This window comes from Notolabrus celidotus, chromosome 10, assembly GCF_009762535.1.
Source record: "Notolabrus celidotus isolate fNotCel1 chromosome 10, fNotCel1.pri, whole genome shotgun sequence".
Taxonomy (NCBI): Eukaryota; Metazoa; Chordata; class Actinopteri; order Labriformes; family Labridae; genus Notolabrus; species Notolabrus celidotus.
Genome location: NC_048281.1, coordinates 11,567,812 through 11,592,709, shown reverse-complemented (window position 1 = coordinate 11,592,709; position 24,898 = coordinate 11,567,812). Strand labels below are relative to the sequence as shown.

At 42.4% G+C, this 24,898-nt stretch overlaps 1 protein-coding gene across 1 annotated transcript in view; it reads right to left on the bottom strand.

The window, feature by feature from the left end:
• Positions 1-24,898, bottom strand: part of htr2aa (5-hydroxytryptamine (serotonin) receptor 2A, genome duplicate a) — a 47,144-nt gene that overhangs the window by 11,107 nt on the left and 11,139 nt on the right. Inside the window, exon 2 of the mRNA XM_034693330.1 lies at positions 753-953. Coding sequence (XP_034549221.1) covers positions 753-953 — 201 coding nt within the window. The remainder of the gene's footprint in view (positions 1-752; positions 954-24,898) is intronic.

Sequence of the window (24,898 nt, the reverse complement as noted above, 5' to 3'; positions counted from 1 at the left end):
CCTGTTATTACACTTCCTGCTCATCAGCTCCATTGACCTGAGCAGCTGGAAGCCGGCCAGGCGAGCAGGAGCCAATTATCAGAGCTGATTGTTCCCTCGTCTCCATCAGGACCAGACACGTCAGACACGTCAGCGCCGAGCAGTGACACCTGGAGAGCCGCTCTCCTCCTCCTCCGCTCTCACTCTTCTGTCTTTCAGCCGTGGACTATCACCTCTAAACATTTATGTGTCTTTAAAGCTTGAGTGTGTCTGTGCTGTTTTACTTTATATAATTTCAGAGACAGAGAGGAGAGAAGACGGATCGCTCTGAATCTGCAGCCTTGGACGATGAATTCATGAAGAGTGTTCTAAAATCTGTCACAACTGCTCCTCAACAATCAGACCCACAAACCTTCTCTCTGCTCTCGTTCTGCTCTTCAAAACTACGCTTTCTCGCTTCTCCGTAACACAAACCCTCTCTGTGTCTCTGCCGTCATCGGTCCATGCAGTCTCCATGCAGATTCTGGTCTAGCACTGAGTCTGATTCTTCTGGAGGCCAGGTCTCAGGAGGACTTCATATTCATAAACTAAGACGAAGAAAAGTCTCTGCACAGAAACTCAAAAACATCCTCTGAACATGAAACCAGCTAGGGTTTCCCCTGTCACCGTGTGTGTGTGTTTGTGTGTGTGTGTGTGTGTGTGTGTGTGTGTGTGTGTGTGTGTGTGTGTGTGTGTGTGTGTGTGTGTGTGTGTGAGTGTGTGCATGTCCTCACCCACGGAGATGGTCCACACTGCCATGATCTTGAGTCGTGCCTTGGTGTGGGAGTTGAAGCGGCTGTGGTGGATGGGGTTCCTGATGCCGATGTATCGGTCCAGAGAGATAGCGCACAGGTGCATGATGGACGCTGTGGAGAACAGGACGTCCAGGTAGATCCAGATGGGACAGAGCTCAGAGGGCAGCGGCCAGCCGTAATCTGTGGAGGAGATACAGTGAGTGATGCTTCACTTTAAGACTGAGTGAGTGTGTGTTTGTGATTCTGTTCTCTTCTTGAGACTAGGAATGGGCAATGATTTTCGAATATTCGTTCACTCTGTTAAAATCTAATAGTTACTTCGAATATTTTCTCATTTTAAAACTACAATTTTTCATTGTTTTTTACCGGTGCCTGGTTGTAATACGGTATTCCTGCCAGACGGTGGTGTCTTAAAGCTGTTTGCTAACCGCCTTAGCAAACAGAAGAAGAAGAATGCTAACTGCATTAAATAGCAAAAGAAGATGATTTTCTCCGTTTCTAAATCTCACAAGACTACACACGTATTTCCAGAGACTGAGCATGACCTTAAAATTTGAACAAACATGCCAAGCTGTGTCACTGAAACACAGAGGGATGGGCTTGAAATGCCCATCACTAGTTCAGACCGGCAGCTTCATGATGTTTCTGTCACTCAGACTGTATCCTGTTCAGTCTGGATACAGGAAGTCATGGGTGTAGGGAGACTTCCTATGCAGAGACTCAGGCGTTAAACTATGTGATGAAAAAAGAGGGACCGTGGACGATTGAGTTCAAGTCTGTCCCATCCCTCGGAGCTGTCCGTGGTCCTGAAACACATTTCATCACCCAGACTCTGATCGGATAAACTTGAAATCAAATTCAGCTTCTGTGTCTCATTGTAAATCATACGTATTTCATTCAACAAATGTAGACCTGGACAAGATGAGCTTTTTGCTTCCTGTCTCTTCTCAAACACATCCTTCCACATCGTTTTCTTTGCGTTTGTTTATCTCTTAGAAACACTTTTGTATTTTTAATGGTTGTGCTGAAGTTTTGTCGTTGTTAAAGACTGATAAAGATCAAATGAAAATGACAGAATTATTTTCTCACTGCTGAAAAAGGAGTGACTGTTCATCATAACGTAGTCTGGTCACATATATTGGAATATTTTGTGTTTCATGAGTTAAGTTTTCTTTCTTCCTTCTTTTTTATCTGCATTGATATTCATGTGTCATTTCTTCGTGTGTCTTGTGTTCCTTATCTATGTGAAGTCTTCGTATGTTTTATTGTGAAACTTCCTCCCTGTGTGTCTGGTTTAGTTTGACTTTCTGCCCTTTTGTGTTTCCCTCTATTTTGATTGCACCTGGTAAGTTTTGCCTGTGTCTGATCCCTCTGTGTGAATCTCTGTGTCAGTTCTTTGAGTCTTTCACATGTTTAGTGTCTTTGCTTGGTGATCTATGATGTTTCTTTTGCAGATGTTGTTATACTTTTGACTTTTTGTGTCATTAAGCTTTGTTTAGTTTTTTGGCTAGCGTCTGCCCTTCTTTTAGTTTGCTTTCCAGCGTGACATTTTTAAAGTTCATCATTCCGATAATACTGGTTTATCTGATAAAAACTACCAATTATTAGATCTTGTAATTTATGTATTAACAAGCCAACACATTCTGACCCTGTATGTGGAGCTATACAGTCTGTTGTTACACACAAGAAGAAGAATGAGCAGAACTGGTGTTCACCGGCATAGATGTTTTTCATGTTTCAGAGGAGGATAACATGACTACAGCTTCCAAAAGATGTGGAGTATCAGACAGGGCCATGTAGAGAACACTGAAGAAGAAGACTTTTATTCACAGTGAGTAAAACATGCACAAAGATGTAAGAGGTAATGCTTTGTCCACAGGGGGCGCCAAAATCAACACAAATAGAGAGTTACTGGAGCTTTAAATTGAATATTTGAAGGTTGATATCTCTGCGGTGGGTAATATATCTTCAGAGGGCGAAATATCTTTTTTTTCACAACTCAAATGTCAACATCAGCAATTTAAAAAAGATTGATATATTATAGACAAAATGTAAAGTATCATGCACCCCATGTACAAAGGTTAGTCATCAAAGCAGCTGCTCAGGTTTATATTAGGACTAAAAGTTGTGACAAATAAATCAAACACCTAAAGTTGATACCTTTGATTGTTTCTTCTCAGGTGAATAGACCTCACAGTATAATCACAGAGCACCTACATCTTTAAACTGAGGTTGTATCAGCATCTATAGCTTTAGCTGTAGCAGCGATCGTGTTCATGCCCTTTTTGCGTCTTTGCAGAGAGCTCGAGAGCACACACCGATAAATACAGTCACACACATGAAACATGGCTGCAGGCTCCATATACACCACACTGTCTGTCTGCAGGTACACACACAAACACACACACACACACACACACACACACACACACACACACACACACACACACACACACACACACACACACACACACACACACTCCTGCAGCAGCCGCCGCCTCTAAAAAATAGTCCCATAAATTGATGGTGAAGGCACTCAGCTATGATTTTATACAATACAGTGAATATGGGAGGAACAGGAGCAGAAAGGTTTATGATGATGGATCAGGGCAAGGCCGGGTTATTCACAGAGGCCGACACAAACAAGACAGTCAGAAGGAAAACAGCATCACAAATAACAGAACGATACACAAATAAAGAAGGGATGATTGCTTTCTGAAAAAAAACCAACTTCCTGATTCAGTGAGCCTGACAGTAAACAGGGACGTTAAAACCTCCTCAGGATGAAGAAGAGCTGCTTCTCTAAAATCTGTGTCACCAAAGGGTGAAGATGTCCTGAAAATGCTGCAAGACTAAACATCAGAAAGTTTATCCTCTGTACGGTGGCCTTCAGGGAAGTTTGATGCTGTGTTTGCATCATAGATTGACTATAAGAATTTTAGTCATTGCCTCCGCGTTTTTCAACCGCAGCAACTTCAGTTCAGGGGTAGTTTATCTTCCCTTGCTTGAGGAGTAGTACTTTTCAAAAGTCACTGGACTTTCGGGGGGCAGTGCCTGCAATGCTGAACGTGTCTGACTGGTAGATAAACCGCAGTGTTTTTATTCAGCCCGCCATCCAAAATAACATCACACACATCTGTGATTCACTTGATTTCTCTTTCTTTCATTAGTTTTTATTTGTTCTATCTTTTTTTTTATGTGTGTGTACTTTTCAAAAGAAGAAGCTGTGATTCACTTGATTTAGCAGCTTGTAACAGTAGTCTTCTCTCAGCCCACCGTGAATGCGTCTCTCCTGGTGTTATGGTTTTAAAAGTGACCCTGTAAACTGGAGACCTTCAGCTGAACGTCTCAGTGTTTGCGGAGTTTACACAGCTGTTGAAACACAGAGCGGGTTCCTGGAAATGCAAACTAATTTAGTTAAGATTTCAAAATATCCTCATCAGATATTTAATGATCGTCTAAAGACGTTTATGAGGGATGCATCTGGCTGAAAGTCGGTAGTTAACAGGGTTGCTGTTTAAACCAAAACACCGGCGATTTCTGCCACGGCTTTTTGAGTAAAAAAGGATTTTATAGGGGACATATCACGCTTTTTTCATCAATATATATTGGTCTAAGAGGTCCCCAAAACATGTCTTTAAAGTTTATGCTCAAAAAAACACTTTGAAATCAGATTTTGGCATGCCTGAAAAGTCCTCTTCTTCATTCCTCATCAGAACACTCTGTTTTCCCTCTGACCACGCCCCCTCCGGAAGTGGATGTGCCTCGGCTGTCCAGCACGTTGATCTAATGTTTACATGTTGGCTGAATATACACGGCTGCTCAGAGATCGCGTTACTTCAACCCTCTGAATCTGATCCTGACGGAGAGGCGCCTGTAGCAGGACCTTTCTGAACGATTGGTCATAGATTTAGTGTTTCTTGTTGTTTTATTTATCAGTATGTAGACGTGTGTCTTGGTACACAGCTACGAACATGTAGCTATGTGGCTATGCTAACTAGCGCTAGCACTTATCCATGATAAATAAAAATCATCCACTAGATCTTCAAATCCGCAGACGTGGGGAGTAAAACCGACCTCTGCCAGAAAGGCAGCACGACCTTTTATGAAGGATTAGTCGCAGATTCTGTGTTTCTTGTTGTTTTATTTGTCAGTATGTCGACGTGTGTCTTGGTACACAGCTACAGCTACAGCTATGAACATGTAGCTATGTGGCTATGCCAATTAGCGCTAGCACTTATCTATGATAAATAAAAATCATCCACTAGATCTTCAAATCTGCAGACGTGGGGAGTAAAACCGACCTTTGTGTTTATTAAGACAGCCTACAACTAGCATGCCTCCCTCCTAAGCTCCTTGTTAGCACAAATTTGTGCAGGTAATGTAAAACGGGGGAGGGATTCAGTATTATTTTATACAGTCTATGGGCTGAACAAGCTCCGAGCTCTGACTCCGTGACAGACCGGATATTGTTGTTACGTAACAAAAACACGGAAGTCTGAAACGGCTCGTTTCACACACATTTACAGAAAGGTGTAGAAATCAAAACAGGGGCAGAATGGATTTTTTTCATTCTTGGGGGGTTTGTAGACATGCCAGGGACACATATTTCAGGTAAAGAACCATTAAAAAGTCAATTTTGCATGATATGTCACCTTTTAAGCCTTATTGAGAAGTCTTTGCTACTTGCGCTTATCTCCTCTAACGGGTTGATTCAGTGAATCCATCTGTGATGGAATATAGCACGGTCTAAAACAGTGTGAGTTGAGTCTCTTCCATGCTAGCAGGCTAACTGTTGTCATGCTCATAGTGATACCTGCTTGTCCGTCTGCTTCTATGGTGTCATCTGTGATGATTGGCATTCATCTTTGTTTTACTGCCCTCTACTGGTCTGGTGGTGTAGTTCATGTACCTTTTTTTTCTCCATACGTCACTGGCCTGATCTGCACAATCTACCCGGGACTTCAGCCCATGGTCAAAACGCAGACAACAATGGGGGCACTGGAACCTTTTAGTTCAGGGTAAAGTAGTTCTGGGGGCTAAAAGACCCCGGGACTCTTGATCGAAATGCACCTATAGAGACCTCATAGCGACTCTTCCTCCTCTTTAAGTCTTCTGTCTCCGTCAGTGAAGATGCTTAAGATCACATCAGCGTTCGCTCACAGAGACGACGTTGACTCAGCTCACAGGAGTGAAATCAAACCCAGAGAAGGTCCATGAAAGAGGCTCGTATTAGGAGATGTGTCTGGAGCCGTCTCCTCCTCAGAGTCCTCGAGGGTTCGGGTAAAAATAGAGCGATAGAGACGGATCATCGAGGCCATCTTCATCATGTTCGGGGTGAGGAAGAATCATTTACACCCTCCTCCCCCGCTCCTCCTCATCCTCACTCATACCCTCCAAACGACAGGTGAGGGACGACCTGAAGATTTTACTATTTCAGAGAAGATGACTCATCTGTTCCGCTCCATGTCGCCATGGTCACCGCCACACTCCTCGCCCTCCTCATCATCCTCATCGTTCTCTGATTCCCTCTTTTTATTCCACTGTCCATCACCTCTCATTGTTTCTTCGTCCTTCATGCCTCCGTCCTGCTCGTCTCTTTCACCTTCATGAATAACTTTCACTCCGTCACAAACTCTCTCTCTCTTTCTTTCAAGTCTCTGACAGTCTCTACATTTAGTTTGTTGAAATAAAAAAAACTCTGAACTAATGTTCTCTAAACAACCAGACTGACTAGATGTAAAATACAATCTAAAAGTAGTATGGGAGGTCGAGCCTTCAGTTATCAGGCCCCTCTCCTTTGGAATCATCTACCAGTCAGGGTGTAGGAGGCTGACACCCTCTCTACTTTTACGAGTAGGCTTCAAACTTTCCTTTTTGATAAAGATTATAATTAGAGCCGGCTCAGGCTTGGACCAGCTCTTAGTTATGCTGCTACAGGCTTAGACTGCCACACTGGGATCCTGCCTTTCCCTCTCTCTCCTCTGTCTGCCTGTCTCTCACTTTAACTCTTCCTGTCCCATTAAAGTTACTAACCATAGACCTTTCTGGAGTCCCTAAGCTCCCTTGTCTCGTAGGTTCTTCTGGATCTCTGCTGCTGTGGATGTGCCAGACTCCAGCTGCTACAAATACTACTATCCGTCTCACCACTATCATCTCTCTCTCTCTCTTCATCTCCCTCTATCCCTCTCTCCAACTCGGTCTCAGCAGATGTGTCTCTAACATGAGTCTGGTCCTGCTGCAGGTTTCTGCCTGTTAAAGGAAGTTTGTCCTTGCCACTGTAACTTGCTAAGTGTTGCAAAGTGCTCTGCTCATGGTGGATTAAGATGAGATCAGACTGAGTAACCAAACTGGAAACAACACTTTCACTAGATTAACTCGACATCAGGCTGCACGCACGAGAGGAAACCAATTTAAATTTAGTGTCCTGAATCGAGCATTTGGAGCTTTAAAGCGTCTGCTCGGTGCTCTCTCCACATGTTGCTTCTGCTTTAAAGAAACCTCCAGCAGCGATGGGACTCTGCTGTAGGTCCTTTATTTCCAGTTACCCTGTAGAGAACCACAAAGAGAGAGGAGAATCTCCCCCTGAGGACTGATAAAGCGTCACATTAACCTCTAATGGTGATGACCTGGAACCAGACTGAATTATCGCTCACAGACACAAAAAGACAAACCACCCAAACGCTCCCAGAGGACCTGCTGAGATCTGACTCTCTGCTCACTCTCCTCCTGCTGCAGATGGAGACGTCTGTCTCAAACTGTCTCTGTAGTTTAACGCCTGTGTCCGCCTCTCCATTCGACGGGTTCAGAGCAGAGCAAAAACCGAGGCTGCGACACGTCTGACATCGTGTCCGAGGATCTGACACCAATTAGAGGAAGTCAGCTGCAGTGGCTTCAATCTGAGTAGGAGGCTCAAGCTTCATCCTGCTCAGGTGCTGAGCTTGGAGACAGCATGTTTTATAAAAGTTTATCCAAACTAGGATGGTTGGAGAGGAGCACACGCTGCAGCATATCTAAGAGGAAACAGGCCTCAGATCTGTTAAAGTCATAAAATACGAAATGTTGAGTAAACTTTCCTCCTGATGAGCTTCACATTTGAGCTCTCAAATTTCCCCGAGTCGTACGTCCTGTGAGCGCTGCAGGATCTTTGTGTTGACCCTGATGTCGCATCGGTTTAGGATTTGTTTTCTTCCACAGAGTTGAGCATCAGCAGCACAGGCCTGAGCGTATCGATCCACATGAAGATGATCGATTACTCGCCTCGCCTCTGAGGGAGGCTGGATGAGGGTGACTGAACGTGTTAACCACAGAAGAAGGTTTCATGTGACACATCCTGAACTCTGTCCGTCACTGTGGTGGACTGCAGCAGAGATGACATCTGAGCTCACAGATACACAACAACAACAACAACAACAACAACAACAACAACAACAACAACAACAACAACATGTCTGTAGTTGTATACACACATGCACAAAATTTCTGAAATGTCCTGGGAGAACTGCATGTGTGATCACAAACACACCGAAATTTCACCCCAACTTTATGCACAAATTTTCCAACCAGCTCCCTTGCAGTGTAAAGTTCTCCCTGTCAGAAAAGGTGGAGGGCAGGGGATGGGATTCAGGAGGCGTCATGATCACAATGTCTCATGTTTACAACCTGATGGAGGACCAAGCAACATCTTCCCTATCCTCATCTTAAAATCATTTTCCATCACATGACATTTTGATTGTATTGATCTGTCTTCACTCAGATTTCATTGTTTCAACTGATGGCACTGATAAGTTTAACTGAAGGAGACCTCTGCCCTAAAGATAACGATGAATGCTTAATTAGCAAAGACCTCTGAGGGGTCTGCACAAAGTCTGGAGATCTGCTGCGGCCTCCTGCAGCCAAATATCAGCTCTGATCGTGCCACACTGTGTGACGCTTCTTTCTTCTCATCAGAACTAAATTGACTCAAACAATACAGGAGAGAGAGAGAGAGAGAGAGAGAGAGAGAGAGAGAGAGAGAGAGAGAGAGAGAGGAGATGGAGAGAGAGGAGACGAGAGGAGAGAGAGAGAGAGGAGAGATGAGAGAGAGGAGAAAGAGAGAGAGAGAGAGAGAGAGAGAGAGAGAGAGAGAGAGAGAGAGAGAGAGAAAGAGACTAATCATCTGTGTGTGAGTGCGCAGGACTTATTCTCCTCTGGACAAACTTCAGTCTTCACTGCAGACTGAATCTGCGTCTGTCGTTCCTCAGAGTGGTAACGACGAGGAGACGACCTGTTTTCATTTATCTGTTTACAATTATAGGACTTAGAGACAGAGAGAGAGAGAGAAGCTGTGTTTATTTTCCTTTTCAGCAGAGAGAGTAAACACCGTGTGAAGGCGGAGAAGCGGCGTGTTCACGGCCGAGTGTGTGAACAAGCTTTGAAAAGCAAAATAAAGTGAAAATAATTGATAGAAGAGGAGCGAGAGGAAGAGGAGAGCTGGAAAATGAGCTCCCAGGAGGACAGAGATGCTGAGAGAGGAAGATTTAATAAAAGAGGAGAATAAAAGACACACACACACACACACACACACACACACACACACACACACACACACACACACACACACACACACACACAGTCTTCATACTTTAACATTGATCTGAATCACGACACAAACTTTCAAACCAAACTAAAATAAGTCTCCACAATGTCAGAAATCCTGCCAGGGGCCAGAAGACGAAGCCAAGAACACACACAGGCACACACGCACACACACACACACACACACACACACACACACACACACACACACAGACACACACACACACACACATGCACGCACGCACACACACACACATACACACACACACACACACACACCAGAACAACATGATCAAAGCATTCCTTGAAGTCGATCATAAATCTGAAGAATCTTAAAATAATCTGATTTGGGATGAAATGAAGGAATAACCATTTGTGTAATGTTCTGCTCAGTGATTGCTGATTCTCCTGCTTGAGGGAGTTAAGCTGTTGGCTCTGTAAGGATGCAGAACTCTTAGTTTAATTAGGAGCTATATGGCCTGGTGGTTAAGGTGCACGGCCCATGTATGGAGGCTGTAGTCCTGCTTGCAGAGGTCGCTGTATCGTCTCCTGACCTCGACCCTTTACTGCATGTCTTCCCCCTCTCTCTCTCTTCACCTGCCCAATCATTACTTCATGTTTGGATTGACTTCATATCCATGTAACTCACTTATTATCCTTTTTTAGTTTCTGTCCCCAGACAGCATCTTGAAAGAGAAGTATTTGAAGTTGATGCTGTTCAGTGAAAAAGTTTATGTGGACTTTATCTAATACTTCATTGATAATGTAAAGCCTGGATTATTTTTTTTGATCTTATTTATCTCAAACAGTTTCAATCCAATCTGATATCTCTAATTTGCGCATATTACCTCTGAACGTCTGGTCCGAGGTGTCTGTTATCCTAATGCACAAAGTTTATCTGAACCACATTTTTGATTGTTGGCTCTCAGAGAGCGATAGCTCCCTGCAGTGCTGACACACTCTCAGCTGGATGTGAAGTGCTGATAATTGTTTCAGTGTTTGGAGCTGAAATAAGTTCATTGTGTTTGAGTTTGAAGAGCGCTGCAGAGGAGACAGAAGGGAATAATAGAGTCAGAGTGCTGTCTGTTCACATCCAGCCCAGAGCCAAAAGTCCCAAAAATTCAGTGATTGAGGAGAAAACAAAAGAAGAAACAATGCAGGCTGGGTTTAGCTGTGGGGGAAAGAGAGAGGGAGAGAGGAAGATTTAAAACTGGTCAAACAGAGAGTAAAGAAAAGTTTGAATCAAGCGTGAACGAAGGGAAGTCAAAGTTTCAGGTCTTTTATTCAAGAAGTGTGGTTCATGGTCGTGATGACATGGTAGAGTAGGAACACATGGCGGGAGCTTTCCATTCTATCCTCCTTTGATTGGTTCTGTTCCATTCCACTCTGCTTTGATCTGTTCCATTCCATTCTATTCTCCTCTGATCTGTTCCATTCATAGACTGTAAATAAAAATGGACAGCGTTGCTCCGCCTCTTTCCGTTGTACAGTTCTGAAGCCAAAAAATCCCTCTCCTGGGCGCAGCCATTGTGCAGCCAGAGCCTGTGAAGCCTTTGTAATAAGCTCCACTCTACAGCGTAACGTCACAAGACGCTGTGTGTCCTTTGAAGTTTCGTTCTACGGCGGCTGTGAATCAAAGGAAACCCGGAAGTAAAACCCCGTTTTTTAAACTCTAATAACTAACGAAAAAGAAACTTTTCGGAAAAAAGAGGCATTGGACACAAAACAGTCAAAGAATAACTACATGTAACCACAGCATACGGATCTGAGAAACATTCGTACAACGTGTATTTATTTTTTAAAGTTTGACTGCTCCCCCATTCAAATGGACGGGGGAGACGGATTTTTTGACCTACACTGCAGCCAGCCACCAGGGGGCAGTCACTGCTGAAAGCCTCACCACCAGGGCCGTATCCGGCACGCTTGGTTCCATTCCATTCTATTCTGCTTTGATCTGTTCCATGATATCGTCTAAAATAGGGAAACACTGGTGGTGTATCTTCAACCTCATGCCTCTATCACTTGCAGACAGAAGAGATGTAATGACGTCCAACAAGAGAAGCCAGAGACAAACAGCGCCCTCTGCTGTTCAATAAAGGATATCAATATTCACCTTTCATCTCACTGATTTGAATCGTCTAACGGTCACAGGAGTTCCATCCCGCCTGATGCTGAGAGTCGTGCAAACATCAGCTCAGTCCAGCATCAGTGACTCCAGACGGACTCAGCAGACCTCAGAATAACATCCAAGGGCTGCAGGTTTATAATCTCTGAGTGCCTGAGCCCTGCAGCCTAACGCGTCTCTCCTGTAATCCTGTGGACACCTGAAGCCTGTGGCACGTTTCAAAGGACTCATATGTACAGGAGCAGGTGTGAGGTGAAGGTGAGGTTTGAAGTACTGATGGTCTCAACAGTGAACATGATCAGTAACAGAAACACCTGAGGAGGAGAACATGCATCAGTCTCCACCTGCTCTGCTTTAATACGGACTTCATCACTCTTTTTTATTCCCTCTGTTTTCTGAGAAGTTCAGAGTAACCGGACAGGAGGACAAATTTAATCTCCCTCCCTTCAGCCATGACTTAAAGTTCTTTGTGGGTGTTTATAGAATCAACTTTGTTTGTGTCGTTGCAAATGTAGGAGGGCCCCAACATGATCTTTTTAAACCTTTACCAGCTGGTCTCAGATGTCAAGAGGCTGGTGTCTGGTTGAAGAGGCTCAGTTTGTCTCTTCAGCAACAAGTGTGCTGCACGTTTAGATCCTCATCGCCTCCATGCATCTTCCTCATTTTCTTACTTTACTCTACTTCATGTCGGTGATAAAGACACAACCAGCTTCGGGGAGATTTCATTTAAATATTTGCTGTCTGCTGTTTTTTTTGCTGCTGCTATCTTAGCTCTGTGTCAAAGCCTGATTTCCTCCCAGTTTGACGATATGTTATAGAGCATGTTCAGTTACCTTGTCATCATCTCGTGAAGGAAAATAAAACTTACATTCGTCAGATTTTATCATCAGTGAAACATTTTATCTCGTCTTCGTCATGACAAAAAGGTTGTTGACAAACATTTATCATCATCATTTTTGTTAACAAAATGAGAATCCGCTTGAGGCTGGCTGCAGAAACATGGGAAATCACAAAACACACCCATTCAAAGAAGACGATCTTTACAGCAGAAATAAACATGTTTACAGCCTGGTTTGAAAAACGTCTACGCTCTACGTCGCTAATTTCTGTATCGGCACACACTGTGCGGGGAGGTGAATTTTTTTCTGACGCGATGGTTCAGAAGATATAAAGATTACGGGTTTTTGCCCAAATAAGGACATGACTGACTTTGCTGACAGACGGGAACACATAGCTGTTGGTTAGGAGGCTCGAACGCCGCCTCTACAACATTACCAATACAGCTCCCTCCGACGATTGGCTTCAAAACAGCGCTCAGGAACAGATGGGTGGCGTCACGGAGACTACGTCCATTAATTTAGTCTATGGATATCTATGGATAGTGTCGAAAGAAGGAGCGTTTAGTTTCTTCACTTGGAATAAGGATCAACCTGTCATGATCGGATCTTTAGTTTAATTTTTTCCTCGTGTTTTATCCGTCCTTGTTTCCTGTTTAGTTTTGTAGATATACCTTATTGTGTTTCAGTCATGTTTCCTCGCTGTGTGTATTCTGTGTTAGTTAGAAGTTAACCTTCTGTCTTCCTCCTGTTATTAGTGACCCATCACCCCAGAGCAGAGTCAGGTGTGTGTGGCTGATTGGTCCTGATTGAGTCCAGGTGTGAGCAGTTTATATATGCCTGTGAGTGTCAGAGCTCTGTGCTGACTCACCTTCAGAGACAGTGAGAGGTTCCCTCTGTGTGTCTGAACAATCAAAGTATGTCTGTAAAAACTGCATAAGATCTTTCTCTGCAGGTTTGAAGCAGTTTCTAGTTTCTGTGGTTCAGTCATTTGTTGTCGCTGGGCCTAAAGTCCTAAAGAAGTGTTTCAAGCGTCTCTGAGAGTTTGTTTTCTGCTGGTTTAGTTTGCCTTACCTTAGTTTTGTTTTGGTTCTTTCTTTTTCATTATTATTGTCTTTTTTCTCTTTTCATCCCTTGTGATATTAGCTGTTATTCCCTCCTCCCAATCCACAATTGTGTCCTCCTGTACAACCCTGATACAAACTAGACCAGCTGACTGAGTGAGGTTAAAGGGACAAAACATTTAAAAATATAATTCATGTTTATCGACTAAAACTCGACTTTATAGAGGACAAAAAGACTCAAACGTGACCAAAACTTAACACTATGTTTGTCTTAATGTCTTATCAAAGCTCTAAGCTGATGGAAGAACTCTGATCCGTCTTATAGATATGTAAATAATCTCTAAGTGATATATCCGAGCACCATGATGTATAACCAGTAAACCTTATGGAGGAGTCAGAAACAGAGAGCTCACTCCTGGCTGACCTCATAAATCCTCCTCTGATTATTTTAATGTTCTAAAAATTCTTGATGTTCAGATTATTAAAACTGCGTGTAATTAAGGATTTCCCTTGATACTGGAGTCACGAGCGAGCAGTGAGTCAGCGCTGCTTCAGCTCCTCTCAGAGCCAGTGTTTGCAGATTCTCCTTCAATCGATCATAAAAAGCTGATCATTAACCCGATTAGATGTGCAGCTGATTTAATGATCCAGAAATGATGAAGTTAAGAGTAAACCGTCCTCTTCAGCACACACTGCTCCGTGTCTGCTGATCTGCTGCTTCACTGCAGCTCCTCAGAGATTAACGTGCTAACACCGTTTATCAGGTCTCACTCTGAGCTTCACTTTCCATCAGAGCTCTGTTTTACTTATACATCTGAAAGGACGTTTGATGGGCAGAAATATCTGATATTATTTTACCAAAGTCATGAAACCTCTTCCCTGCTTCCTCTCTGATCTGAAGGAGTCACCCTCTCTGTGTGATGTCTGTAAACAGAGCGGTCTGCACACTCAACACAGACTCTGATTCATGTTTCCTCCCACACTGACCGTCCATGCAAACAAACACGCAGCAGATTTCCGCACACCGAAAGTGGAGAGTTGATGTGTAAACTCAAGCTGTCGTCTTAATCAGGACGCCATTAAAGTCCAAACTTTTCTCTTTCACTCCCAGACCACCGGGTTGGATGGAAACCAGAACGTTTCTACAAACAAGTCACATTCACAACTCTTCAACACTGCCCGAGTGGCCAAATGGAGTCACTGCAGCTTCTAAAAGTTACTAAAGGGACTTTCCCCCCATTTTTGAAAGTACAGCTGAAGAGAGACAGGAAGTGGGAACATACACACAGCAAAGGGCGAGGCTTTAGTCAAACCAGGACTCACTGCAACGATAACTGAAGCCTCTGTATGACGGCCGAATTCCACCGGATTTAAGTCAATGTGTTAACTTCCACTGGCATTGTGTGTGCTAAATTATCACATTTGCATCTCCTCCTCCCAGTATTTTTCACATTCATGTATTCTGCTTATTCATGAAGGCAAACACGCTAAATGGATGCGAGTGCTATTTTACTAATTTGGCAGATGCAATCCTCATTGCTCCTGGTTAGTACATCTGCTTTGCGTGCGCTATCAAGTTTGCACATGTTTTTATACATGCAAACCTTTAGTAGATTGGGCCCTCTGTGTTATCACCAGATCGTATTTCATTTAGCTACAACAGAGGTCAGAGGTTTTCAGAGAACCATAAAGACAACATGGATGAGGAGAGGAGGAGGAGAATCCTTGATTCAGTAATTACCGTGGGAAAACCTTGGTCACATGACTCCAGCTGTCCGGCGGTCCTGCTCCGTGCTGCGTTCCGAAAACAGACAAAAGACCAAGGAGCCGGACCAAAGTGGATCAGTGACGGACCGGACACAGATCTGGTGGAAGTCTAGCGTAAGGGGCATATGCAATCATCTTATGATTGGTGCAAACCCAGAAGAGAACAAAGAGGATGTCTGCATATTTGTCTATGTAGAGTTGATTTAAATGTAAAAACTGGCATCATAGTGTCACTCTTTGCTGCTTTGTCCTCCATCATATAGTCATGACACTTCCCTGTTTAAAGCAAGCAAAAGTGATCCCACCAGACTCAAACTACCGGAGGTCTATCACAGGATTTATCTGAACGTGTGACATTTCTCTCGCTCCAAACCTTTTGTTCCTGTCTCTCTAACGTCCTGACGGCTCATCATTTCTCCTTTCATTACATTACTGTCTCAATGAAAGGCCGAGTCCTTTCTCTGTCACACATCTGTCTCATCTGATGACATCTGTTTCTTCTGGCTTTGTTTCAGAAGAGATAAAGAAGATGAGAGGATATCAATGTCATTCAGGGGAAAGATGCTGCACCAAGTATTCGTCTGTTTCTGGGAAAATGCAGCAGAAAGTCTTTGGATCAGAGGCTTTATCGATCGAGAGCAGGGAATGATTTAGTCCACATAATGACTGACTGATGCAGAATGGTCATAAGGCTGAGATATATAGATGTTACACACAGGAGCTGAGACAGATTGAAATACAACCCTCAGGACAGACATGTGAAGAAGTACCAAAACCTGCAGTTCCTCAACCGTACGGCTGAATTTATATACAGCTCACCTGTTTACAGCAGGTTATTACACGGCTGTGTTTAATACTTGATTCTGATTGGCTAAAACCGATAGAACAATAGAAATAAACACCAGGGACAACCTGATTACACACGTCATATCAAATCAATCTGCAGAGAGGAGAATAGAATGGAACAGATCAAAGGAGAATAGAATGGAACAGATTAAAGGAGAATAGAATGGAATGGAACAGATAAAAGCAGAATGGAATGGAACAGATCAAAGAAGAATAGAATGGAATGGAACAAATAAAAGCAGAATGGAATGGAATAGATAAAAGCAGAATAGAATGGAACAGATCGAAGGAGAAAAGAATAGAATGGAACAGATCAAAGGAGAATGGAATAGAACAGATCAAAGCAGAATAGAATGGAACAGATCAAAGGAGAATGGAATGGAATGGAAGGATAAGAGAATGGAACAGATCAAAGGAGAATAGAATGGAATGCTTCCGATTGATCAAAGCTAAATAACAACAGTGATTAATTGTAGACAGAAAAAGAGACACCAGGGACAACCATAAACAACTAATCTGAGTAAAGGAGTCACTTGACCCCTCTGCCTGTTGACATTGTGGTAAAATTCTCTTTATAGCTCAGCAGATTTTGATTGATTTTTTTTATGTCAAAATGATGTTCATTGTGCTGTCTTTAAAAATTCAGCAACAGTCTACGTTCTGTTTCTCACATATGAAAATCAGCCCACACAGATGATCCTGTTTGTGTGTAACTGCTTGTAAAAAGAAAGTGTTTGCATCACTGGCTCTTGATAAATCTGTCAGCTTGTTAGTGTTTGCCCGTGTTCTGTGATGTTGTATGATGCAGCTCATTGAGTGTAATCACTTGTGTTGTTTTAGAGGCTGCTTGTGTCTGCAGCTCATGAAAGCAGAAACATTATGAAGAAACAGAAAGAGGTGAAGCTGCCTCTTTCTTCTGCTCTCTCTTTGTTCCTTCCTCTCTGCGCTCGCGTTGGGAGAAAAATGCATTTCCAGCTGATTGAAGGTTTTAGTATCACCCATGGTAACGCCATTCTCCTCAGACCTTCGTCTCCGTGGACACGAGGCCTTGACTGTGTGACACACAGAGGACTATGAGTCACACAGCTGCAGGGGTCATGTGATTTCTGCTCTTATAAAATCTGATGTGATGTGTGGTTTGTCTGTGTGTGTATGCAAACACCTGGAAGTGAAGGTGTGCAGTGATGAGATCAGGGACCAAATTCACCCTGTTAACTCAGGATCAGATCAAGAGAGGTTCAATCCCCCTCCAGATACTGTATGTGTTCCAGGTAAAGACTGTCATCTCTTGATTCATCACATCTTTGCAAAAGCGCCCGTTACTCAGTTTGTGGTGAGTCTCAGTTTCACTGTAAACAGTGCGTTCCACAGAGGCTTCATTCTGGCTTAAGTTTGCTGAAATAACAACATCATGATGCAGATTAGTCAAAAGACAAAAGTCAAGCTATGTTAGGTCTGTCCTCAAGAGGAGAAGAAAACTACTTTTACAATGTTTGTTTGTTGAATGGAGGTCTATGAAAGAGGATTAGAGAGTCTGTCTTTGATGATGTCAGAAATAGAACACCTGCTTTTGCTCTCCATACAGACTTCCTGCAGACTAGGGATGGGTACCTTTCACATTTGAACCGATACGGTACCGATTCCCAGGTACCGGGTATCGGTACCGGTACTCAACGGTACCAATTTTCTGTACTTTTGTGTGTGTTTATGTGGTAATAAATGTTAATTTAAAAAAAATTAAATCTCAAATTTGTTTAATTTAACATATTTATTTGATTTAACATGAAATGAACAGAAACAGGATTATATAGGTGATTAGATATATTAGCTGACACGTGCTCGTGGCGTCTAATTGGTCTTTCGGGAGTTTATCAATGAACACACGTGAATGCCTGCGGACAGGAAAAAGTGAGTTCTCTGTCTCTTTAAAATAACAGGACACACAACTTACTTGTTGGGCATTCACACACACAGTAACGGCTATAAACAGGGCAGGTAGTCTTAGCGAGAGAGTCCGTCTCAACCATAGACTGTATAAAATAAACTTAATCCTCCTTCAGCTGACAGGCGGGCACACTCACAGCGAGGCAGAGAGCAGATAGCAGAGAGCAGAGACGTCCACCCGATCAGTCTCAAACTTTATTACAGGGCGAATGCATGGAAACTCGCCTCCTCTTCCGATCCCTCACAGTCACAGGGATGCGTTCAGGTACCGAAACATGGTACCGTTTGATTTTACGTGAATCGGTACTCGGTAGTACCGACAGAATTCGGTCGGTACCTATAAAAGTACCGAATTCGGTACCCATCTCTACTGCAGACACCAAAGCAGTACGTTCTTTCCTTAATTCCCTGACATTGGCTGTTTTCGAAATCGCCTACTATACTAGCAGTACGTACTGATTTGGCCAAAATTCAGTATGTAGTATGTGAACAAGAGCAAAATCTGCAGTATGCCAAAACTCCCCGAATGTCTCCTGATTCGGGAAAATTTCCAAGTATGCATTGGACCAGTCTGCCTCGCGTAATGTTTCCCATAATGCACAGCGCTTGTTCCGCTTTTTCTTTTTCCTTCTTTTTTGACGGGCAGGAAATCTGTTTTGGGATAATGTGAAAGTTATAGAATTCTATACAAACCACTTCTCAACTTTTTAAATCATTAGTGATGCTAAATTAGCATTTTCTCTATCGGCTTTGCCGTTGTTTACCTCCGCTGTTTGAAACCGGAAATCCAGTGACTTCTGGCCCAGCATGCTGCATGACAGATCGAACAGAACACTCATACTACATACTAAATTAGTATGTAGCATGCCGTTTCGAAAACAGCCACAAACTCCACGCAACTGGCTAATCTGAAAACATGCAGGGGATAATGATGATGATGATTCTGCCCTTTCCAGTCTTCCCCTTCCTTCTTTGTCTCCTTGTGTGTGTTGGAGAGTGTGTGTGTCTGTTTATTAGTCTTTGTGTGTCAGCAGGTGTAAGTGTTCATCAGAGTGTGTGTTAGTTTCTATTTCTGCAGGAACACAGTCATCATGGCAGCTGTGAATGTTTCTGCTGTAGAACATTACAGAACAAACACGGAGATATTGAACGAGACGTTTAATTAGCCAGAGGAAATCTGATCTGCACATGAAAGGGTTTGGTAATAAGCACAAAACACACACACAAAAAGATAAATACAAAAGGAGATAATCATACTGGAGGAATAAATCAGCTACAACAACAAATATGCAGACTGATTAATGACAGCTTCATTAGTTGAAGTACACACTGTACCTTTAAAAACTACACACTGCACCTTAAATAAGCCACACTGTAACTTTAAATACGACACACTGTACCTTTTCAAAAGTACACACTGTACCTTTAAATACTACACACTGTACCTTTAAAAACTACACACTGTACCTTGAAATAATACACACTACCTTTAAATACTACACACTGCACATTTAAATACTACACACTGTACATTTAAATACTACACACAACCTTTAAAAACTACACACTGCACCTTAAGTAAGCCACACTGTACCTTTAAATACGACACACTGTACCTTTAAATACGACACACTGTACCTTTAAATACTAAACAGTGTACCTTTAAATGCTACACACTGTACCTTTAATGCTGAAGCCCACGCACGACTACGTCACAGAAACACTGAAAACATTTTCTTAAACACTTAAATGAGTTCAGGGCTGTCTGCACTAATGCTCTCGTTAATGAAGCTAATTAAAAAGCAGCAGATAAACAGAGTGACCTCAGTTTTACCTTTACTGCTGAGTTAATCATCAAAATACAACCTGTCCTCTGCACATAGAGAAGAAAGAGGAGAAGAAACAAAAGGTGCAGAGGTTTATAAAGAGACTAAAAGAAATAACTTCATAACTTAAGAGGCCCTTTGGCAGGATGCTCCTTAATCATAATTAATACCAGCAGCAGCAGAGGCCTTCACGATGATGAAGGAAATACTTATTTGGACTAAAGAGAGGATGTCGCTAAGGATGAATACATAATAAAGGTCTACAGTATATCTCTGACTGTAAACACGCTGTCACACTCATCACACTCACTGATTCAAGAATAATGAAGCCAGGGTGCAGAGGGCTCCACACCTGAGACCATATGTGAGGAGCTGCAGGCGTCTTCAGAGGACAGAAAGTGAAGTGTCCTCCCCTGAGACTGAGCCAAACGCTCCTGATCTAAATTATAGCGTGCCGCAGCGCCGTGTCATCAGACGCCTTCATTAGTCCATGTTAATTATTAGCTGCTGTGAGGACAGAGACGGGAACTCTCAGGAGGTAACGTCCACGGCCGTCCTGAGGCGAGGAAGAGGAGGAGGAAGAAGATACAGAGGAAGCTGCTTTATGTACATGTAACAGAAAGTCCTTTATTGAGCTGTTAAAGGAGTGTTTCATAAGAGCTGCAGTTTCTTTTATTAAATCTGAAAATTAATCCACCAGCCGTGTTTAAACAGGATGTGAGCTTTCATCTGATCGTTAATTTGATCTTTTTGTGGCATTTGACGTCCACGTGACCTTCAGCCTGAGATCTGATCAGATGCGTTTGTCAATGTCTCTGACCTTTACTTTGCTCTGTTTCATTCAGTCCACCTTTCAGACACACATCTCCATCCCGTCTGCGCCAGAACAAACGGATGAGCACAACGCCGTCCGGCTATTTTTCACTTCAATTTTCCCTCTCTTCACCTGCATCCTTTCTTCAACCTGTCTTCTTTAGAGAGGGAATGAGAAGTGATTTCTGATGCAGGCGGTCCGCCGCGTCCAGATGACTGAGAGATTTATCGCTGCTGCAGAATAAAATGTTTATCCAGAGTCAGAAGACACCATGGAGTCAGGAGAGAAATAAATAAATAAATAAATAAATGGATAAATAGATAAATAGATAAATAGATAAATAAATAATCTTCCACCCAGGAGTCACCTTTGGCCCGTTTCTGCTTTGTTTCCTTTGATATCGATTAACCCGTTTCACAATCATTTCATCATGTAATCACTTTGTTCATAACAGACCTCCTGCAGAGCATCCAGAGCAACAAAGGAGGAAGTATGTACAGAGTCTAAGTCATCACAGCACACTGTAAATATACAGAGATATAACAGTTACCCAGTTTCAGACTGGAAGCTGTGCTCGCCTTGAGCCAGGCAAGAATCTAAATCAGGAGCTGGTGCAGGGACGGAGAAGTCGTGTGTGAGACTACAGACGGTTAACCGCTCTGATACCTCTGGTTTCATGTCCATCGATCATCTTGTCCTGCAGACTGGAGTCTCCTCAAACATCTCGAATCCAAAAAAAACTCCCAAACATGTGAGGAAACTTTTTTGTTGTGTAGGTAGAGTATCTCGCTTTCATCTGTCATCTCCTCTGACATGATTTGCTCTGCAGTAGAAGCAACACTTAGCTGGCTAGCTGTTGTCTTCTTCTTTTGCTCTTACTGCTTTTGCTTCTTCTATCCTGCGTTTTACAGAAAGCAGAAACAAGCATAAAGAACCTCAACCGCCCTAATTATCCCCCCAATTAGTTTCACGATATTATCGTCTGCTTATATTTTTTAAAAGGACAGTTATCGTAAATACTAGTTATTGTGACGGCCCAGGAAACTGCAACTAGCATCATTTCTGAGAATGTGAGTTGACTTTTATGCCACATTTTCTTCAGATATTCAAAAGATATCATGTTAAAGATACTAAGATGGAAATAACTGCTTGATATGTGATTTTAAAGGACATTATGGTGTCACAGTGAAGTCGACCTTTGACCTTTTGGGTAAAAATATGCCCTCACATTCTTATTTTATGCTTATTAGTGTAACTAAAATGCTGAACCGGAACCAGCGGTCGTCCCCTAACCTCCTCATTCTTTCGTCTCTTCATCAGATTCCAGTAAAATTAGAAATAAACTCCAACATCCTGTAACTCGTGAACGAAGCACTGCACGACCTCACCTCCAGGTAGATCTGACCGACTCCCTCCGGATTCTCTGCCCTCTACGGTTTCCATCCCACGCTCTGAATGTAAATCAAAAGGTGAGTGTCTTTTCTGTTTCAGATCCCAACCTGTGTTTTTACTTCAAGAGGCATGCTAATTTTAATTTTAAAGATAGCTATGCTATCAAGCTTATAGAAATCTTGCTGATCGTTCCCAAATAAATGAATCGCCTTAAAATGGAAATCAAATGTCGACATTCCTATTGGACTCTGGCTCTGAACACATTTATGAAATCAATAAATGTGTTGCTCTAGAGAAAATAACTTACTGCCTGAGAAACAGGAGTGAAACATTTCATGAGATATGGCAACCCTATCTGGACTACATGGAAAACCTCCCATCTCACATGATGGACTGTGCCGTTGTATAACGAAACTGTATTGGGAATGTCATGAATATCACCTTTGAGGTGAAGATTCAATTTTACCTCTCGTCTTTTTTGGGAACTTTTTTTTGTTTTTATATTTTCGTTATTTTGGAACTACCTACTGTCAGTATTTATTTTGTAATATTAACTTATTTTATAGGGTAGGTTTCCTTCTTTTCTGTCCTTTATGTGTCTATTTTCTGTTCATGTGTTTAAATCTGAAAAGCAAAATAAAATATATATATAAAAAAGAAGCGGCTATAAACTTGTTAATGTAACCGTCTCTCTGCCATCTTTCACTTTGCCTTTTGTGCTTTCTGATTTGCTTTGTTGCCGTTCCTGTCACTCTGAGTCTTTAAAGCTCTGTTTTAAAAAGTCTTACCTCCTTCCTTCCGCAGCCTAAAGACGGGTCACATGTTGCACTGACTGTTTGCAGCATCCAGAGACATTTCTGTCTTCACCTGCTGAAAACACTTCTTGGAAATCGATATTGAACTCATTTGGATTGGCAAACGAGTCGAGGAACGCCAGGTCAGTGTCTTGTAAGTTTGTTGAACGGATCAACACCACCGACTCCTGATTTGTTTGTTTGCTTCCTGTGTGTTTGTGTTGTTTGTTTGTGAAACCTGAGAGTGTTTATCAGAGGGACAGGAGCTTCCTTCAAAGACTGAGATGTGTATTTTATGTGTTCATAATGAAGCGCTGCCCCTTTTGAAAGCAGCTTTGTAAAGACAGCTCCGTCTTCAGCTGCCTCTCTCAGTCCTTTGTCTCCTCTCTTTAGTCCTGCTCACTGTAAACAGTCTGCAGAGCCTTGTTTGGAGAGATGTTTATTCGCCTGGCATTTCGACACTAATTACCATTTCTGACTTAGTCTGAAGAAACGAGGCTGCCGACCTTTATATAACCATAATATTAGTGATGTAATGTTAAAGAAGCAGATCCTTGGATTCAAAAAGAAGGACGCATGAAGTGTTTATTTTATAAAAAAAAAGTCAGAGGAGAATAGCTGTGTTTATGCTGGTTAAATAGTTAGAACATAATTAAATGTATTCAAGATGTCCTTATTCATGGTCCTCAGGGGATATTTGTTTGTCAAACCTCATTTTCTAACTTTTTCTTACACCACCTGAAGTTCAAAGCACTAAATATCCAAGAAAAATCCAAAGACATGCCTTTCTACGAATATAGCTATGCATATTCATGCTCCCCAGAGGATTAACTCTCTACGGTTTGGACAACCAAACCTTAATGACTGCAGCACAGCTCCTGTTTCAAGAATCCCACTGAAAGCAATATTAAACAGATATTTTGACACATGTAGGTCAGCCTTGCAGTATTTCTGTTGATATTCATGGTCTCCAGAGGATAACTCTTGTGTTCCTTTCATACCCTCTGACATTTGTCTTAGACCATATAAGTTTGAAGTGTCTTCTGGTGCACAGGAAAGTATTGTAAAATAAAAATGAGACTGCCATTAAAAAAAAAGCATATTCATGTTCCCCAGAGGATGAACTCTCTCCAGAGTGATTAATCACAATGGTGCAACTTCATACCTGGGTGAAAAGTTTATGTGCAAAGATATGTTAATGAAGCCTGATGACTACATTGCAACTTCTGAACTGGGGAGGCGTAACACTAAAAGAATCAGAGAAAAAAACATGTGGGATGGATCGCTACTATGTTCATGTTCTCCAGAGGATAACTCTTGGGTTTCCTTCTATGCCCACTGACATTGTCTTAGACCATATAAGTTTGAAGTGTCCTCTGGTACATAAAGTATTGTAAACTAGAAATGAGACCACCATTAAAAGAAAAAGGTATATCATGTTCCCCACAGTATGAACTCTCTCCAGAGTGATTAATCACAATGGTGCAACTTGATACTAAGGTGGAAAGTTTATGTGCAAAGATATGTTAAAGAAGCCTGAACTCTTAAACTAGGGTGGCGTTACACTGAAAGAATGAGAGAAAAAAAACATGTGGGATGGATTGCTATTATGTTCGTGTTCTCCAGAGGATAACTCCTGAAGTTTACAGAGATATGTACTGTTATTAATCTTTCACAAACTGTAGCTAATGCATCATCTGGAACACAGAAAACATCAATATCAAAAGATTAGCTGCCAAAACATGTACTGAGCACATTCATGCACCCAAGAGGATTCACTCCATATTTCAACAATCGCACTTTGGCCTGGCACCAATTTATGACCAAAGGGAAAACTCTATGTCCAAATATTTCAATATAACCTTATAGGCATATTTGTGCCCCTCAGAGGATGACCCTTGTGAGTGAAATGTCTCATTCTTTCCTCTCGCGCCCCCCTGAGGGTAAACAGGCTCATCTCACCCTGTAGAGTCCCTCAGTCAGTCTGTGTTTGTCCAGGGAGGTGTTTTATAGTCTCAGGATGTCAGTATTCAGTGAAGCCGACTGATTGTCGGGGTGTTCAGCGTCTTTGTCAGCCGCTGATTCAGAACCTTTGAGCGAGCGTTGAAAGTACAAACAACTTTTTTTGTAATGACTTCGG